General features: G+C 49.0%; 2 protein-coding genes across 2 annotated transcripts in view; one reads left to right on the top strand and one right to left on the bottom strand.

Annotated features, from left to right (window-relative positions):
- HMX2 (H6 family homeobox 2) overlaps positions 1-20,568 on the bottom strand; it is a 129,329-nt gene that overhangs the window by 24,288 nt on the left and 84,473 nt on the right. The window lies entirely within an intron of this gene.
- LOC138473473 (selection and upkeep of intraepithelial T-cells protein 6-like) overlaps positions 14,850-20,568 on the top strand; it is a 35,126-nt gene continuing 29,407 nt past the window's right edge. Inside the window, exon 1 of the mRNA XM_069612118.1 lies at positions 14,850-14,885. Coding sequence (XP_069468219.1) covers positions 14,850-14,885 — 36 coding nt within the window. The remainder of the gene's footprint in view (positions 14,886-20,568) is intronic.

The following is a 20,568-nucleotide window of genomic DNA, read 5'->3' as shown; positions in this document are numbered from 1 at the left end:
CTGATCTCCATCCCCGCCTGTACCCTGCCTATGTCTGCTCTCCAGCCCCGCCTGTACCCTGCAAATTTCTGCTCTCCATCCCCGCCTGTACCCTGCCAATGTCTGCTCTCCAGCCCTGCCTGTACCCTGCCAATGTCTGCTCTCCAGCCCTGCCTGTACCCTGCCAATGTCTGCTCTCCATCCCCGCCTGCACCCCGCCTATGTCTGCTCTCCAGCCCCGCCTGTACCCTGGCAATGTCTGCTCTCCTGCCCTGACTGTACCCTGCCAATGTCTGCTCTCCAGCCCCGCCTGTACCCTGCCTATGTCTGCTCTCCAGCCCCGCCTGTACCCTGGCAATGTCTGCTCTCCTGCCCCGCCTGTACCCTGCCTATGTCTGCTCTCCAGCCCCGCCTGTACCCTGGCAATGTTTGCTCACCAGCCCAGCCTGTACCCTGCAAATTTCTGCTCTCCATCCCCGCCTGTACCCTGCCAATGTCTGCTCTCCAGCCCTGCCTGTACCCTGCCAATGTCTGCTCTCCAGCCCTGCCTGTACCCTGCCAATGTCTGCTCTCCATCCCCGCCTGTACCCTGTCTATGTCTGCTCTCCAGCCCCGCCTGTACCCTGGCAATGTCTGCTCTTCTGCCCTGCCTGTACCCTGCCAATGTCTGCTCTCCAGCCCCGCCTGTACCCTGCCAAGGCCTGCTCTCCTGCCCTGCCTGTACCCTGCCAAGGCCTGCTCTCCTGCCCCGCCTGTACCCTGCCAATGTCTGCTCTCCAGCCCCGCCTGTACCCTGCCAAGGCCTGCTCTCCATCCCCGCCTGTACCCTGCCAATGTCTGCTCTCCAGCCCTGCCTGTACCCTGCCAATGTCTGCTCTCCAGCCCTGCCTGTACCCTGCCAATGTCTGCTCTCCATCCCCGCCTGTACCCTGCCTGTCTGCTCTCCAGCCCCGCCTGTACCCTGCCAATGTCTGCTCTCCAGCCCCGCCTGTACCCTGCCAATGTCTGTTCTCCAGCCCTGCCTATATCCTGCCAATGTCTGCTCTCCATCCCCGCCTGTACCCTGCCTATGTCTGCTCTCCAGCCCCGCCTGTACCCTGGCAATGTCTGCTCTCCAGCCCCGCCTGTACCCTGCCAAGGCCTGCTCTCCAGCCCTGCCTGTACCCTGCCAATGTCTGCTCTCCATCCCCGCCTGTACCCTGCCTATGTCTGCTCTCCAGCCCCGCCTGTACCCTGCCTATGTCTGCTCTCCAGCCCCGCCTGTACCCTGCCAAGGCCTGTTCTCCAGCCCCGCCTGTACCCTGCCAAGGCCTGCTCTCCAGCCCCGCCTGTACCCTGCCAAGGCCTGCTCTCCAGCCCCGCCTGTACCCTGCCAAGGCCTGCTCTCCTGCCCTGCCTGTACCCTGCCAAGGCCTGCTCTCCAGCTCTGCCTGTACCCTGCCAAGGCCTGCTCTCCTGCCCTGCCTGTACCCTGCCAAGGCCTGCTCTCCAGCTCTGCCTGTACCCTGCCAAGGCCTGCTCTCCAGCCCTACTGATCCACAGACCTGCCCGTCCCTGCGCTTTGCCTGTTCTCAAGCCCTGGTTATTCATCAGGCCCTGTCCGGTGTGAAAGGTTCTGATTTTTCTAGTGAATCTAGTTTGAACTCGAGGAGGCCCCTGGCAGCAGCCTGACCAGGGCTGGGCTCTGCCATGCAATTGGCCCAGGCACCAATGAAAGCGTGGGCAACAAACGCAAATGGCAAATCACTCCTTTTGTGACAGAACGTGGTTCTGTTGCACCCAAGGGGAGTTATTTTGGTAAAATGTGTTGGTAATTGTGTATTTGAAAGAATATTTGTTCAGTAACACTGGTCCAAACTACTAGCCGCAGAGTGAGGCCACTCACCCCAAAACAGTAACATGTTGGGCCTGCGGGTTGGGCATTGCCCTATTGCCCTATCGGCCAGTCCAAGCTGGGTTCTGACATTCCTAAAAGCAACCGGCGATGAAACCGCCAGAGCTGGAGTCATGGAGTGTCCACAGAACTGCCGAGTCACGGGAAATATCACAGCAGTGCGTGTGTCTTACTCCTCACTTACTCGTCTCTTCAGGAGTGAGTGTGTCTTACTCCTCACTTACTCGTCTCTTCAGGAGTAAGTGTGTCTTACTCCTCACTTACTCTTCTCTTCATCTCTTCAGGAGTAAGTGTGTCTTACTCCTCACTTACTCGTCTCTTCAGGAGTGAGTGTGTCTTACTCCTCACTTACTCGTCTCTTCATCTCTTCAGGAGTAAGTGTGTCTTACTCCTCACTTACTTGTCTCTTCAGGAGTGAGTGTGTCTAACTCCTCACTTACTCGTCTCTTCAGGAGTGCGTGTGTCTTACTTCTCACTTACTCGTCTCTTCAGGAGTGCGTGTGTCTTACTCCTCACTTACTCGTCTCTTCAGGAGTGAGTGTGTCTTACTCCTCACTTACTCGTCTCTTCAGGAGTGAGTGTGTCTTACTCCTCACTTACTCGTCTCTTCAGGAGTGAGTGTGTCTTACTCCTCACTTACTCGTCTCTTCATCTCTTCAGGAGTAAGTGTGTCTTACTCCTCACTTACTCGTCTCTTCGGGAGTGAGTGTGTCTTACTCTTCACTTACTCGTCTCTTCAGGAGTGAGTGTGTCTTACTCCTCACTTACTCGTCTCTTCGGGAGTGAGTGTGTCTTACTCCTCACTTACTTGTCTCTTCAGCAGTGAGTTGGTCTTACTCCTCACTCATCTCTTCAGGAGTAAGGGTGTCTTACTCCTCACTTACTCGTCTCTTCAGGAGTGAGTGTGTCTTACTCCTCACTTACTCGTCTCTTCAGGAGTGAGTGTGTCTTACTCCTCACTTACTTGTCTCTTCAGCAGTGAGTTGGTCTTACTCCTCACTCATCTCTTCAGGAGTAAGTGTGTCTTACTCCTCACTTACTCGTCTCTTCATCTCTTCAGGAGTAAGTGTGTCTTACTCCTCACTTACTCATCTCTTCAGGAGTGAGTGTGTCTTACTCCTCACTTACTCGTCTCTTCAGGAGTGAGTGTGTCTTACTCCTCACTTACTCGTCTCTTCAGGATTGAGTATGTCTTACTCCTCACTTAGTCGTCTCTTCAGGAGTGAGTGTTTCTTACTCCTCACTTACTCGTCTCTTCAGGAGTGAGTGTGTCTTACTCCTCACTTACTCTTCTCTTCAGGAGTGAGTGTGTCTTACTCCTCACTTACTCTTCTCTTCAGGAGTACGTGTGTCTTTCTCCTCACTTACTCGTCTCTTCAGGAGTAATTGTGTCTTACTCCTCACTTACTCGTCTCTTCAGGAGTGAGTGTTTCTTACTCCTCACTTACTCTTCTCTTCAGGAGTGAGTGTGTCTTACTCCTCACTTACTCGTCTCTTCAGGAGTAAGTGTGTCTTACTCCTCACTTACTCGTCTCTTCATCTCTTCAGGAGTAAGTGTATCTTACTCCTCACTTACTTGTCTCTTCAGGAGTAATTGTGTCTTACTCCTCACTTACTCTTCTCTTCAGGAGTAAGTGTGTCTTACTCCTCACTTACTCTTCTCTTCAGGAGTGAGTGTGTCTTACTCCTCACTTACTCATCTCTTTAGGAGTAAGTTTGTCTTACTCTTCACTTACTTGTCTCTTCAGCAGTCAGTTGATCTTACTCCTCACTTACTCCTCTCTTCAGCAGTAAGTGTGTCTTACTCCTCACTTGTCTCTTCAGGAGTAAGCTTGTCTTACTTCTCACTTACACGTCTCTTCAGGAGTAAGTGTGTCTTACTCCTCACTTACTCTTCCGTTCAGGAGTGAGTGTGTTTTGCTCCTCACTTACTTGTCTCTTCAGGAGTAAGTTTGTCTTACTCTTCACTTACTCGTCTCTTCAGCAGTGAGTTGGTCTTACTCCTCACTTACTCGTCTCTTCAGGAGCAAGTGTGTCTTACTCCTCACTTGTCTCTTCAGGAGTAAGTTTGTCTTACTCCTCACTTACTCGTCTCTTCAGGAGTGTGTCTTACTCCTCACTTTTTCATCTCTTCAGCAGGGAGTTGGTCTTACTCCTCACTTAGTCGTCTCTTCAGGAGTGAGTGTGTCTTACTCCTCACTTACTCATCTCTTCAGGAGTAAGTTTGTCTTACTCCTCACTTACTCGTCTCTTCAGGAGTAAGTGTGTCTTACTCCTCACTTTTTCGTCTCTTCAGCAGTGAGTTTGTCTTACTCCTCACTTACTCATCTCTTCAGGAGTGTGTCTTACTCCTCACTTAGTCATCTCTTCAGGAGTAAGTGTGTCTTACTCCTCACTTAGTCATCTCTTCAGGAGTAAGTGTGTCTTACTCCTCACTTTTTCGTCTCTTCAGCAGTGAGTTTGTCTTACTCCTCACTTACTCGTCTCTTCAGGAGTGAGTGTGTCTTACTCCTCACTTACTCGTCTTTTCAGGAGTGAGTGTGTCTTACTCCTCACTTACTCGTCTCTTCAGGAGTACATTTGTCTTACTCCTCACTTACTCATCTCTTCAGGAGTAAGTGTGTCTTACTCCTCACTTACTCGTCTCTTTAGGAGTGAGTTTGTCTTACTCCTCACTTACTCGTCTCTTCAGCAGTGAGCTGGTCTGACTCACTTACTTTGTCTCTTCAGTAGTGAGTTGGTCTTACTCCTCACTTACTTCTCTCTTCAGCAGTGAGTTGGTCTTACTCCTCACTTACTAGTCTCTTCAGGAGTAAGTTTGTCTTACTTCTCACTTACTCGTCTCTTCAGGAGTGAGTGTGTCTTACTCCTCACTTACTCGTCTCTTCAGGAGTAAGTTTGTCTTACTCCTCACTTACTCGTCTCTTCAGGAGTAAGTGTGTCTTACTCCTCACTTACTCATCTCTTCAGGAGTGAGTGTGTCTTACTCCTCACTTACTCGTCTCTTCAGGAGTAAGTTTGTCTTACTCCTCACTTACTCATCTCTTCAGGAGTGAGTGTGTCTTACTCCTCACTTACTCGTCTCTTCAGGAGTAAGTTTGTCTTACTCCTCACTTACTCGTCTCTTCAGGAGTAAGTGTGTCTTACTCCTCACTTACTCATCTCTTCAGGAGTGAGTGTGTCTTATTCCTCACTTACTCGTCTCTTCAGGAGTAAGTTTGTCTTACTCCTCACTTACTCGTCTCTTCAGCAGTGAGTTGGTCTTACTCCTCACTTCTCTCTTCAGCAGTGAGTTGGTCTTACTCCTCACTTACTCGTCTCTTCAGGAGTAAGTGTGTCTTACTCCTCACTTACTGGTCTCTTCAGCAGTGAGTTGGTCTTACTCCTCACTTACGCGTCTCTTTTGGAGTACGTTTGAGTTGCTCCTGGTAATGTCTTTGTGAACCAAATAGTCTCTTCCGAGGAGGTTTTTTAAAATCCTCTATGAGGTCCCCGAGGCAAGAGACAATGGTGGTCACAACCCCGCCAGGTCATAGTGAAGGGTCAACAATGGGAAGGTGGGGGGGGAGGGGTGAGGTTCAAGACATTCCAGTCCTTCTTTTATCTCTAGTGCATCATTGCATGCGCTGTATATGGCAGAAAGTTACCCAGCCACATGTGAAAGGCGTGTCTTTTTTTCCAGCTGAACACGCTTTTCAATTAATAAACCTAAAATAGGCCTTAAGCATGCTTCAATTAAAATATAGCTTTAACCCCTTAAGTGCCAAGGACGATTATGCTCATCTTTTTTGCGTAGACTTACATAATAGCCTGGCACCCAGGAATTATATAGCCCCTAAAGACACTGTGTGCTTGAAGTGGGCCTCCCAATGCACAACTTCCGTAGACTTGTGTCCCCAATTAGAACGGCAACAGTAACTCAGGAACATGAAATGATTGTGACAGATTGCTGTCCGCGAGGGTGAACAAGTCTGGGTTTTATTCATTTATATTACACACATTGATGTGGGCAGTTGTGTTTCTGTAGGGGAGGTCTACTAATCAGACCCTCTTTCATAAATGCTCCATGCCAAAGTTATAACTGAGAGCTTTCTGGTGCCCCCAGCACCAGCCTTGCAATAGAACAGGGCCGTTTCAAAGGTCCCTTACACATTCCTGACGGCTGCTGGGACCCAAAGTTCCAAAGACTTTTAATCCCTAGAACCACTGACCTAAAGCATAATAATGTGATAACCTAGTCAGCCTGGTGCACATAAATCAGAACATTACATAGGCAGCGGTCGCTGCCCTATAGTTAAGGTGCAACCATTCAATTGTTATCAGCTTCTGACCTGTCGGATGGATGTGGATGAAATATTCCAAACAAAAGGTTTGTCACTGGCCTACCCCACACTGGGCATTTTCAGAAAGATTAATTAAAATATGTGAATGTTATTAGAAATACAGAAACGGTGGTTTTTCACCTACTCTTATTCATTTTCCCATGGAGAAAACGTGCCCTTTGTGGGAAGGTGTAGCGCAAAAACCGCTAGACGGATTTGGATCAAAAAAGAAACAATTTGGGCACAAAGCGTTGTCTTAATTTCCTTAACTAATTTGGGGTAAATCTGTTTGTTAGTTCTTAAACTATTTGATGGACAAGGGGGTGCTCCCTTCTCCCAACAATCTTTATATATCTCCCATGGTGCTTTGCAGCAGAGGGTGTCTTCAGAAATGAAGAGCGCCCACTTTTTTTTGCTCGATTATACGATAATACATTGGGAATCTGAATATGAAAAGTGATCAAAAAGCTAATTGGAGGACGAAAAGGCATGCAATCGCATCAGGCTAGAGGTTGTGGGGGGGAACATGACACCATGTGAAGTTGCGGAGTTGGGGGTGGTCTGGGAAGCCAATTACGGGGAGAACATGTTCAGCTTATCAGGGGAACACCGGGGGAATCTCACGAGGGATAGAGAATGAAAAAGCAATTAAGGGGCAGGGGGGACCAAGAAAAGAGGAAGGGCGCACATGGTGAGTGCCGAAGAGGACAGGGAAGACTTTAATATTCAAGCGTTTCTCTGTTTATTGGGGGTACGGGGGGATTACCGCAGCAATTGTTTTCCATTATCAGGGAAATCGGCACGACTCTGGGAATAGGGAGTGAAAAAAAATGTACACCTACAGTGATCACAAAACTAGGCAAGGGGGAATGGGTCTCTTGGCAAAAAATATTGTTGTAACATGTACAGTGGCTACGGTGGATGTCCATGGCAGGTGGGCCCAAGAAAAGCTATTGGTGCAACATGTACCGTAGCCACAGCAGCAACCCCTGGGTAGTGGGCCACAGAGAAAGCTATTGGTGCAACATTTACAGTAGCCACAGCAGCAACCCCTGGGTAGTGGGCCACAGAAAAAGCTATTGGTGCAACATGTACCGTAGCCACAGCAGCAACCCCTGGGTAGTGGGCCACAGAGAAAGCTATTGGTGCAACATGTACCGTAGCCACAGCAGCAACCCCTATGTAGTGGGCCACAGAGAAAGCTATTGCTGCAACATGTACTGTAGCCACAGCAGCAACCCATGGTTAGTGGGCCACAGAGAAAGCTATTGGTGCAACATGTACCGTAGCCACAGCAGCAACGCCTGGTTAGTGGGCCACAGCGAAAGCTATTGTGCAACCTGTACCGTACCCACAGCAGCAACTCATGGGTAGTGGGCCACAGAGAAAGCTATTGGTGCAACATGTACCGTAGCCACAGCAGCAACCCCTGGTTAGTGGGCCACAGAAAAAGCTATTGGTGCAACATGTCCCCTGGCCACACCAGCAACCCCTGGGTAGTGGGTCACAGAGAAAGCTATTGGTGCAACATGTCCCGTAGCCACAGCAGCAAACCCTGGGTAGTGGGCCACAGAGAAAGCTATTGGTGCAACATGTCCCGTGGCCATAGCAGCAACCCCTGGGTAGTGGGCCACAGAGAAAGCTATTGGTGCAACATGTACCATAGCCACAGCAGCAACCCCTGGGTAGTGGGCCACAGAGAAAGCTATTGTGCAACATGTACCGTAGCCACAGCAGCAACCCATGGGTAGTCGGCCACAGAGAAAGCTATTGGTGCAACATGTACCGTTGCCACAGCAGCAGCCCCTGGGTAGTGGGCCACAGAGAAAGCTATTGGTGCAACATGTACCGTAGCCACAGCAGCAACCCATGGGTAGTGGGCCACAGCGAAAGCTATTGGTGCAACATGTCCCGTAGCCACAGCAGGAACCCCTGGGTAGTGGGCCACAGAGAAAGCTATTGGTGCAACATGCCCCGTAGCCACAGCAACAACCCCTGGGTAGTGGGCCACAGAGAAAGCTATTGGTGCAGCCTGTACCGTAGCCACAGCAGCAACCCCTGGGTATTGGGCCACAGAGAAAGCTATTGGTGCAACATGTACCGTAGCCACAGCAGCAACCCCTGGGTAGTGGGCCACAGAGAAAACTATTGTGCAACCTGTCCCGTAGCCACAGCAGCAACCCCAGGGTAGTGGGCCACAGAGAAAGCTATTGGTGCAACATGTACCGTAGCCACAGCAGCAACCCCTGGGTAGTGGGCCACAGAGAAAGCTATTGGTGCAACATGTACCGTAGCCACAGCAGCAACCCCTGGGTAGTGGGCCACAGAGAAAACTATTGTGCAACCTGTCCCGTAGCCACAGCAGCAACCCCAGGGTAGTGGCCCACAGAGAAAGCTATTGGTGCAACATGCCCTGTAGCCACAGCAGCAACTCATGGGTAGTGGGCCACAGAGAAAGCTATTGGTGCAACATGCCCCGTAGCCACAGCAGCAACCCCTGGCTAGTGGGCCACAGAGAAAGCTATTGTGCAACATGTACCGTAGCCTCAGCATCAACCCCTGGGTAGTGGGCCACAGATAAAGCTATTGGTGCAACATGTACCGTAGCCACAGCAGCAACCCCTGGGTAGTGGGCCACAGAGAAAACTATTGTGCAACCTGTCCCGTAGCCACAGCAGCAACCCCAGGGTAGTGGGCCACAGAGAAAGCTATTGGTGCAACATGTACCGTAGCCACAGCAGCAACCCCTGGGTAGTGGGCCACAGAGAAAGCTATTGGTGCAACATGTACCGTAGCCACAGCAGCAACCGCTGGGTAGTGGGCCACAGAGAAAACTATTGTGTAACCTGTCCCGTAGCCACAGCAGCAACCCCAGGGTAGTGGCCCACAGAGAAAGCTATTGGTGCAACATGTCCTGTAGCCACAGCAGCAACTCATGGGTAGTGGGCCACAGAGAAAGCTATTGGTGCAACATACCCCATAGCCACAGCAGCAACCCCTGGCTAGTGGGCCACAGAGAAAGCTATTGTGCAACATGTACCGTAGCCTCAGCATCAACCCCTGGGTAGTGGGACACAGAGAAAGCTATTGTGCAACATGTCCCGTAGCCACAGCAGCAACCCATGGGTAGTGGGCCACAGAGAAAGCTATTGCTGCACATGTACCGTAGCCACAGCAGCAACCCGTGGGTAGTGGGCCACAGAGATAGCTATTGGTGCAACATGTACCGTGGCCACAGCAGCAACCCCTGGGTAGTGGGCCACAGAGAAAGCTATTGTGCAACATGTACCATAGCCACAGCAGCAACCCCTGGGTAGTGGGCCACAGAGAAAGCTATTGGTGCACATGCACCGTAGCCACAGCAGCAACACCTGGGTAGTAGGCCACAGAGAAAGCTATTAGTGCAACATGTACCGTAGCCACAGCAGCAACCCATGGGTAGTGGGCCACAGAGAAAGCTATTGTTGCAACATGTCCCGTAGCCACAGCAGCAACCCCTGGGTAGTGGGCCACAGAGAAAGCTATTGGTGCAACATGTACCATAGCCATAGCAGCAACCCATGGGTAGTGGGCCACAGAGAAAGCTATTGGTGCAACATGTACCGTAGCCACAGCAGGAAATCCTGGGTAGGGGGCCACAGAGAAAGCTATTGGTGCAACATGTACCGTAGCCACAGCAGCAACCCTTGGGTAGTGGGCCACAGAGAAAGCTATTGTGCAACATGTACCATAGCCTCAGCATCAACCCCTGGGTAGTGGGACACAGAGAAAGCTATTGTGCAACATGTCCCGTAGCCACAGCAGCAACCCATGGGTAGTGGGCCACAGAGAAAGCTATTGGTGCACATGTACCGTAGCCACAGCAGCAACCCATGGGTAGTGGGCCACAGAGAAAGCTATTGGTGCAACATGTACCGTGGCCACAGCAGCAACCCCTGGGTAGTGGGCCACAGAGAAAGCTATTGTGCAACATGTACCGTAGCCACAGCAGCAACCCCTGGGTAGTGGGCCACAGAGAAAGCTATTGTTGCAACATGTACCGTAGCCACAGCAGCAACCCCTGGGTAGTGGGCCACAGAGAAAGCTATTGGTGCAACATGACCCGTAGCCACAGCAGCAACCTCTGGGTAGTGGGCCACAGAGAAAGCTATTGGTGCACATGTACCGTAGCCACACCAGCAACCCCAGGGTAGTGGACCACAGAGAAAGCTATTGGTGCAACATGTACCGTAGCCACAGCAGCAACCCCTGGGTAGTGGGCCACAGAGAAAGCTATTGGTGCACATGTACCGTAGCCACACCAGCAACCCCAGGGTAGTGGACCACAGAGAAAGCTATTGGTGCAACATGTACCGTAGCCACAGCAGCAACCCCTGGGTAGTGGGCCACAGAGAAAGCTATTGGTGCACATGTACCGTAGCCCCAGCAGCAACCCCAGGGTAGTGGGCCACAGAGAAAGCTATTGGTGCAACATGTCCCGTAGCCACAGCAGCAACCCCTGGGTAGTGGGCCACAGAGAAAGCTATTGGTGCAACATGTACCATAGCCACAGCAGCAACCCATGGGTAGTGGGCCACAGAGAAAGCTATTGGTGCAACATGTACCGTAGCCACAGCAGGAAATCCTGGGTAGTGGGCCACAGAGAAAGCTATTGGTGCAACATGTACCGTAGCCCCATCAGCAACCCTTGGGTAGTGGGCCACAGAGAAAGCTATTGTGCAACATGTACCGTAGCCTCAGCATCAACCCCTGGGTAGTGTGACACAGAGAAAGCTATTGTGCAACATGTACCGTAGCCGCAGCAGCAACCCCTGGGTAGTGGGCCACAGAGAAAGCTATTGTTGCAACATGTACCGTAGCCACAGCAGCAACCCCTGGGTAGTGGGCCACAGAGAAAGCTATTGGTGCAACATGTACCGTAGCCACAGCAGCAACCCCTGGGTAGTGGGCCACAGAGAAAGCTATTGGTGCACATGTACCGTAGCCACAGCAGCAACCCCAGGGTAGTGGGCCACAGAGAAAGCTGTTGGTGCAACATGTACCGTAGCCACAGCAGCAACCCCTGGGTAGTGGGCCACAGAGAAAGCTATTGGTGCACATGTACCGTAGCCACAGCAGCAACCCCAGGGTAGTGGGCCACAGAGAAAGCTATTGGTGCAACATGCCCAGTGGCCACTGTCGTAGGCCAGGGCAGTGGGCTACAAAGAAAGTTATTGGGGCAATAAGGGAACTCAGGAAACTATATTATAACAAAAGCTGAGAAATTTAGTGAAAAAACATGAGTTAAGAAGGAGATAAAGTGATCAGATTTAACGCAACAATTCCCCTGAAATTCAGGACTCCCACGACAAGCAAGTCCACCTTAATTCTGCGTCCCCAGCTGTGCAGTGTTTGACCGCAAAGATGACACCACAGATTACATCACTGATGGTGTCACTAATGACATCCTACCTAACATCACTGATGAGATCAATAATTACATCATATACGACTTTACTAATTATAGGTTAGAATATTTTTGCTCACCTCTTTTGATGCATATTTTATTTAATTACTCCTAGTAATAGTAAGATGAAATGGAGCAAGGAAATCGTACGCAAGTCTCATATGATTACGTGTGGGGCATTCATTTGTAGTACTCATCCATTTATAATTGGTCATAAGGACACAAGAAGTCCCTTTTAGCTACTAGATGTTAGACATGGTGTAAGTTTGTTTCTGTATGCAATGACTAGCCTCTTGCCAGGCTTTACCCGCAGGATAATTGACTGCTGACCAGATGGATGATGTCAGAGAAGCACTGAGAGGGTCACATGTGTACATACAGAGATATAGTCCCTCACTGTGCTTGTACATGCCTTGTGCATGCTCTCCAAACAAAGGAAACCCGCTCCAGTTTTTAATTGTTTGTCACTCAGTGCGAAGCTGAAATATCCATTTCATGTCATTATTGCCCTTTAATGCATACAGCTGTTTGCTCCCACATGACGGTTTCGTTACTAAGCGGTGCCGGCTTCGCACGAGTGACGTCAAACGCGGGAGATTTAATCTCAGCATTGACATCACTGCATGCATACGTCCGCAGGGATTTCTCTGCGGTATTTCATTATTTCGAGACGGTACTGACAGGTACGAGTTAGCTGTGCATGCACTAGACGCCAAGGTAAACCTGCCACCAGAAGGGTTCCAATGGATCATTTATTTGAGAGATTTTGGGTCACACTATAACGGTTGTTCTATTTCTGCAACATAAAGGTAGACATGTTTACCAGAGGCTACATGTTGTACTAAAGAGCTGGACCCGTAATGCTTGCGCTGATAATAAGGAAAATGACGGTTTTCAAGTTTTTCATATACAGGATTTAATCAGTGATTTAGGAAAGTCAGCCGACATGTGTTTCGACCCATCAGGGTCTTTCTCAAGGCTAAATGGATTGTTGGGTGACCGGCCTGCTGGTTGGCAATCGGTGCCTTTCAGCCGCTGTTCTCCTCTGCTGGTCTCTGGATAGTGACTGCCACCTGATGAGTCGAAACATATGTCAGCTGACCTACTAAAATCACTAATTACATCCTGTGTGTGAACAACTGGAAACACGTCATCTTCCTTATTATCAGCGCAAGCATGACAGGCTCCAACCCTTTCATGCTGATACAAGAGGTGTGGGCAACACAGCTCCCTCAGTGAACTTGCCTCTAATCCAAATATCAAAACCTAACACAAACCATATAGCTAAAGACTCAGTGCTGCGCGTGTCGATTCATCCTCTAGTGCCGACTTTCGCAGAGTCACTTGCTGTACTAAGGGGCCACCATAGACATGATATGATCACTCTTGTGCCATGTTTTAGCTTGGCATTGAAGCCAGCTCATATCGAGCGGGCACTTCCTGATTGCTATTTGCCACGTTTTCCCATTAGCTGCAGCGACACACCTGGGTACAGGTAAGCGTGTTCTTACAAAGAAAACTTCAGATTTATACAACCTAGAAGGATGAGTGCCAACTTCGGTTCCCTTTTGTTTTCTTCCTTTTTTCTTTTGTAATCTTTGGCATAATTGTTTGTCATCTACGTTATTAATATGTGTCTGATTGTGTTTATGAGAGAGTGTTACATGGTTTGCCCTGATGAAGGACAAATGTCCAAAATGCATTGGCAGATGGAATACACACACGGCCCGATTCATGGAATATTTGCCTGGTTCAAAGTGACGTTGCACTGCCGACACAAGCCCTGATTCATGGAACTGTGCAAAGTGTATTTTTGCAGTGCAAAATCAGTGCACAGTCATTTTTACAGTACAAACAAACGGTCTAGTGGCAGAGGACCGAAGTGTACCCACCCTTATTAATGTACCCCCCAGCACAATGAAGCCGCAGCCTCGTCTCCTCTGATCAGCTCTCAGATAATCCACCCCCCCGTACCCCCCCTCCCTCCACCCGATGATTGGCAGCTCTTCAGAAACTAAACATCCTCTGAACTGGGTAGAAAGATGGATCCTAACGGGCCAAAGGAAGGTGTCATCGAGATTCAACCTCCTGGGAGCAGGGTAGGGGGTTGGCAGCGCAGTGGGCCAATGCACCCACGGCGTCCATCTCTGCGTGACCTGCACCTTTCCTGGCCACCTGCTGATGCAGGTGTGCTTGCTGTGATGAAACCTGCAGTACCCTTGTGTCACGTGTAGAAGGAGATGTGTTTCATTCCCAGCACAAGTCACTTATCAACACTGACCCAAACGCTTCACTTTTTCCCTCCGTTGTTCCCAGCCACCTCGGAGCACAGAGACAGCTTCTATATATATATGGGATGCCAAGGCCAGGGGGCACAAAGCAAGGGCACAACTGGCGGTGGGCATGCGGGCACTTGAGGAGGCATTGGGTGATTTCTCACGACGCGCCCACCCCCTCACCCCCCAACATTTGTTGAGGCTGGCTTCACCTCTGCATGTTTCTATTGCAAATCACTCAATTGGAGCACTGCATTGAAATGCAGGCTTTAAGGAGAGGTGGGAACACAGAGGGCCTGATTCCCAGAGCTTTTCCCTATGGGATTGCGGCATTATAAAACACGTCTGTGAATCTGGCCCAGTGTGTCTTCTCCGGGGCTGAGGAGAGTCTGTGTTTTATGAAGCTTTGAGATGAATCAGGCCCAGTATGTCTTCTCCAGGGCTGAGGAGAGTCTGTGTGTTATGCAGATTTGAGATTAATCAGGCCCAGTGTGTCTTCACTGGGGCTGAGGAGAGTCTGTGTGTTATGCAGATTTGAGATGAATCAGGCCCTGTGTGTCTTCTCCAGGGCTGAGGAGAGTCTGTGTGTTATGCAGATTTGAGATGAATCAGGCCCAGTGTGTCTTCACTGGGGCTGAGGAGAGTCTGTGGGGCTGAGGAGAGTCTGTGTGTTATGCAGCTTTGAGATGAATCAGGCCCAGTGTGTCTTCACTGGGGCTGAGGAGAGTCTGTGGGGCTGAGGAGAGTCTGTGTGTTATGAAGCATTAATGAAGAATTAAGATGAATCGGGGACGCAGTATGTCTTCTCAGAGGTTGTGGGCAAAGTAGTGTGCTGTGGGGAAGAAATAAAGGGTGTGTTTTCAGTTGGTAAATTGTGTATTGTGTTGATCAGGAGCACAGTGTGTACCCATGGAGGCTGTCGCATGTGCAATATGAGCCGAACACGAGTGTCATGGGGATGGGATAAGGTGAGTACTCAGAGGGGGTACTATGTGTTATGGGGCAGAACAGCAGCGTGTCTTCTCAGCAGTGAGGGGTGTTTTTTTTATTGAAGAGGTAGTGTGTGTAGTCATAGAGGGTGCGTGCTATTGAGGGGCCTGGCAATGTGTGTACCCGGATTTCCATAGTCAGAGGACTTTTGGCAGCAAATGTGTGTGTGTGTGTGTGTGTGTGCGCCCGCGCGCATGCACCCTCAAATAGGAGCGGCCTGTGTGCTGTTTGCAAGCGAGGCACAGTGTGTTCTCAGAGGGGTTGTTTTGTCAGGAGAGGCAAAGGTGTGTACTTATAGGAGGTCGTCTTTGTGCTATGCAAAGAAGAGCAGTGTGTGTATTGTGATAAACTGTGCATTTTGATGGCAGTGTCTGTATTCTTGGGGTATACTGTTTGCTATTGGAGGGAGAGTGTGTATTCTTAGGGCGTACCTTTGGCTATTGGACAGTGGGGGCTCATTCACAATGGGCGAGGATGCGCCAACCCGCCAGTATCCTTACCCATTTCTGCAGCTGAGGGAGCACCCCAGGGCTGGTTTGAACTGTCAAAGGGGAAGCCTGATTTCCCCGTGACACTTTCTGTTCCCAAGCACGCATGAACAATGGAGCATGAAAGGCATGGCCCTTTTGCTTCCCCTACATTCCGTGGCCTATTGGGGAGTCAGGATGGGGGCTGCACCTCCCCACACATTCAGGGAGTCTGGGTAGTGGCACGCCACTGCTTCTGATCTTGCATGCATGTGTAGAAACCAGAAGCTCTCTTTGATTTCTGGTTCCTGTTCGTGTGGTGCAGGAGCCAAGGGGCTTCCGTGTTTCCAAGGAGGCGGAGTCTGGACTGTGGCTGAAACTAAGAATGCATTGTGTATGCCTGCGTGTGTGAATGGATTAGGGAGTGTATGATGGGTGTGCTCATGGATGAGCAAATTAATGGTGTATGGATACGCAAATTAAGGCTCTGTGAATGAGAGAGTGACCGAGTGAATGTTGTGTAGATCTCTGTGGTGGTGTATGCTTGATTGTTTATGCCAGGCCATCCCACTGAATTGGGGAGGGGACAGCAAAATCAAAGATGCCAAGTAAAACATGATGTGAAGTGTCATTATGTTGCATGTCTGGCATTTTGGTGCAGCCAATCTAGCAATGTCTTGCTGTGGAATGGCATTTTTTACTGGGCATATATGATAAAGCTGGCATGATAAGTGTTATTAGCTGGCTTGACTGGCATTTTGGTGCAGACAGTCAAGCTATGTCTTACAGTGACATGGTATTCTTTTTTACTGGACATCAATGAAAACGAAAGCATGATGTGCTATGGCATGGGATTCTTTACTGGGCATAGCCTGGGCATGTTTTCTTATAGTATTATTACTGGCATTATGTCCAATGCTAACATGAGTATGTTTCTATATGGGACTACTTTATATATTGGTGCAGCCAGCATGGAAATGTATGAGCACAGTCAGCATGACAATATTTATGCTGCCATATTTTGTGTGCAAGGGAATCATGAAAATGCGTTGGTGACTGGTATCTATTGCTTAAGACTGCCTGGCTTTTTACCCAATGTTTCACTTACAGTGCGCTGTCAAAGGCAGCATTTTAACCCATTATTCAAAGAAATTCTCTGGGGGAGAACCCACTAAATCCCCATTAGAGGATTCAAGCTCCCTCACTGCGCTCGGTCGCTGTGGCATATTTGGGGCAAATATATACACTTTCCCAATACACATTTCACCGGCCACCACTGCTACTGGAGGCAGTGCATGTGTTCTTGGTGGAAACGGTGATGGGGCAGTGCCTGTATTCTTGGGGTACCCTCGTTGCTATGGGCATTGTGTGTATTCTTAGGGGACACTCGTTGCTATGGGGCAGTGTGTGCATTCTTAGGGTACACTCGTTGCTATGGGGCAGTGCCTGTATTCTTGGGACAAAGCTGTTTGCTACAGGGGGCAGTGTGTGTATCATTCAGGGCAACTTTTTGCTACACAGGGCAGTGTGTGTATTCTTGAGGTGAACGGTTTGCTATTGGAAGCAGTGTGTGCATTCTTAGGGTAAACTCTTTGCTGTAGGGGGAAGTGTGTGTATTCTTGGGGTGATGGGTTTGCTATTGGAGGCAGTGTGTATTTTTCGGGTATATTCTTTGCTGTAGGGGGTAGTGTGTGTATCTTTCGGGTACATTCTGTGCTGTAGGGTGCACAGTGTGTATTTTTCGGGTACTTTCTTTGCTGCAGGGGGCAGTGTGTGCATTTTTCTGGTACATTCTTTCCTGTAGGGGCAGTGTGTGTATCTTTCGGGTACATTCTGTGCTGTAGGGGGGCAGTGTGTGTATTGTTCGGGTACATTCTTTCCTGTAGGGTGCACAGTGTGTATTTTTCGGGTATATTCTTTGCTGAAGGGGGTAGTGTGTGTATATTTCGGGTCCATTCTTTGCTGTAGGGGGTAGTGTGTGTATCTTTCGGGTAAATTCTTTGCTGTAGGGGGTAGTGTGTGTATTTTTCTGGTACATTCTTTGCTGTAGGGGGTAGTGTGTGTATCTTTCGGGTAAATTCTTTGCTGCTGGGGCAGTGCGTGTATCTTTCTGGTACATTCTATGCTGTAGGGGGTAGTGTGTGCATTTCTCTAGTAAATTCTTTGCTTCAGGGGCAGTGTGTGTATTTTTCTGGTACATGCTTTGCTGCAGGGGGCAGTGTGTCTATTTTTCGGGTACTTTCTTTGCTGCAGGGGCAGTGTGTGTATCTTTCGGGTACATTCTTTTCTGCAGGGGGCAGTGTGTGCATTTTTCTGGTAAATTCTTTGCTGCAGGGAACAGTGTGTGTATTTTTCTGGTGCATTCTTTGCTGCAGGGGGCAGTGTGTGCATTTTTTTGGTAAATTCTTTGCTGTACGGAACAATGTGTGTATTTTCTCTGGTACATTCTGTGTTGTAGGGGGTAGTGTGTGTATCTTTCGGGTACATTCTTTGCTGTAGGGGGCAGTGTGTGCATTTTTCTGGTAAATTATTTGCTTCAGGGGCAGTGTGTGTATTTTTCTGGTACATTCTTTGCTGCAGGGGGCAGTGTGTGTATTTTTCGGGTACTTTCTTTGCTGCAGGGGCAGTGTGTGCATTTTTCTGGTAAATTCTTTGCTTCAGGGGGCAGTGTGTGTATTTTTCTGGTACATTCTCTGCTGCAGGGGGCAGTGTGTGTATTTTTCGGGTACTTTCTTTGCTGTACGGAACAGTGTGTGTATTTTTCTGGTGCATTCTTTGCTGCAGGGGGCAGTGTGTGTATTTTTCTGGTGCATTCTTTGCTGCAGGGGGCAGTATGTGTATTTTTCTGGTACATTCTTTGCTGTAGGGGGCACTGTGTGCATTTTTCTGGTAAATTCTTTGCTGCACGGGGCAGTGTGTGTATTTTTCGAGTAATTTCTTTGCTGCAGGGGCAGTGTGTGTATCTTTCGGGTACATTCTTTGCTGCAGGGGGCAGTGTGTGCATTTTTCGGGTACTTTCTTTGCTGCAGGGGCAGTGTGTGTATCTTTTGGGTACATTCCTTGCTGCAGGGGGCAGTGTGTGCATTTTTCTGGTAAATTCTTTGCTGTATGGAACAGTGTGTGTATTTTTCTGGTGCATTCTTTGCTGCAGGGGGCAGTGTGTGTATTTTTCGGGTACCTTCTTTGCTGCAGGGGCAGTGTGTGTATCTTTTGGGTACATTCCTTGCTGTAGGGGGCAGTGTGTGCATTTTTCTGGTAAATTCTTTGCTGCAGGGGGCAGTGTGTGTATTTTTCGAGTAATTTCTTTGCTGCAGGGGCAGTGTGTGTATTTTTCTGGTAAATTCTTTGCTGTATGGAACAGTGTGTGTATTTTTCTGGTGCATTCTTTGCTGCAGGGGGCAGTGTGTGTATTTTTCGGGTACCTTCTTTGCTGCAGGGGCAGTGTGTGTATTTTTCGGGTACTTTCTTTGCTGTACGGAACAGTGTGTGTATTTTTCTGGTGCATTCTTTGCTGCAGGGGGCAGTGTGTGTATTTTTCTGGTGCATTCTTTGCTGCAGGGGGCAGTATGTGTATTTTTCTGGTACATTCTTTGCTGTAGGGGGCACTGTGTGCATTTTTCTGGTAAATTCTTTGCTGCACGGGGCAGTGTGTGTATTTTTCGAGTAATTTCTTTGCTGCAGGGGCAGTGTGTGTATCTTTCGGGTACATTCTTTGCTGCAGGGGGCAGTGTGTGCATTTTTTGGGTACTTTCTTTGCTGCAGGGGCAGTGTGTGTATCTTTTGGGTACATTCCTTGCTGCAGGGGGCAGTGTGTGCATTTTTCTGGTAAATTCTTTGCTGTATGGAACAGTGTGTGTATTTTTCTGGTGCATTCTTTGCTGCAGGGGGGAGTGTGTGTATTTTTCGGGTACCGTCTTTGCTGCAGGGGCAGTGTGTGTATCTTTTGGGTACATTCCTTGCTGTAGGGGGCACTGTGTGCATTTTTCTGGTAAATTCTTTGCTGCAGGGGGCAGTGTGTGTATTTTTCGAGTAATTTCTTTGCTGCAGGGGCAGTGTGTGTATCTTTCGGGTACATTCTTTGCTGCAGGGGGCAGTGTGTGCATTTTTCGGGTACTTTCTTTGCTGCAGGGGCAGTGTGTGTATCTTTTGGGTACATTCCTTGCTGCAGGGGGAAGTGTGTGCATTTTTCTGGTAAATTCTTTGCTGCAGGGGGCAGTGTGTGTATTTTTCGGGTACTTTCTTTGCTGCAGGGGCAGTGTGTGTATTTTTCTGGTAAATTCTTTGCTGTATGGAACAGTGTGTGTATTTTTCTGGTGCATTCTTTGCTGCAGGGGGCAGTGTGTGTATTTTTCGGGTACCTTCTTTGCTGCAGAGGCAGTGTGTGTATTTTTCGGGTACTTTCTTTGCTGTACCGAACAGTGTGTGTATTTTTCTGGTGCATTCTTTGCTGCAGGGGGCAGTGTGTGTATTTTTCTGGTGCATTCTTTGCTGCAGGGGGCAGTATGTGTATTTTTCTGGTACATTCTTTGCTGTAGGGGGCACTGTGTGCATTTTTCTGGTAAATTCTTTGCTGCACGGGGCAGTGTGTGTATTTTTCGAGTAATTTCTTTGCTGCAGGGGCAGTGTGTGTATCTTTCGGGTACATTCTTTGCTGCTTATATACTAGCATAGCATCTGCACGTGCAGACTGGACACAGGTATACATACCTAATACATAGAGTAATTTGTTTGCAATTTACACCTACTGCCTAGAGACCTACAGTATTTCCTCTTTTGTTCTTATCCTCCTTGTATGCATGCTGTTTAGAGAGCTACAGTATTGCCTCTTTTGTTCTTATCCTCCTTGTATGCATGCTGTTTAGAGACCTACAGTATTGTCTCTTTTGTTCTTATCCTCCTTGTATGCATGCTGTTTAGAGAGCTACAGTATTGCCTCTTTTGTTCTTATCCTCCTTGTATGCATGCTGTTTAGAGAGCTACAGTATTGCCTCTTTTGTTCTTATCCTCCTTGTATGCATGCTGTTTAGAGAGCTACAGTATTGCCTCTTTTGTTCTTATCCTCCTTGTATGCATGCTGTTTAGAGAGCTACAGTATTGCCTCTTTTGTTCTTATCCTCCTTGTATGCATGCTGTCTAGAGAGCTACAGTATTGCCTCTTTTGTTCTTATCCTCCTTGTATGCATGCTGTCTAGAG

Source organism: Ambystoma mexicanum, chromosome 8 (genome assembly GCF_040938575.1).
Source record: "Ambystoma mexicanum isolate Mex_15411 chromosome 8, UKY_AmexF1_1, whole genome shotgun sequence".
NCBI lineage: Eukaryota > Metazoa > Chordata > Amphibia > Caudata > Ambystomatidae > Ambystoma > Ambystoma mexicanum.
The sequence above is the reverse complement of the archived record's forward strand: the minus strand, read 5'-3'. Positions and strand labels throughout refer to the sequence as shown.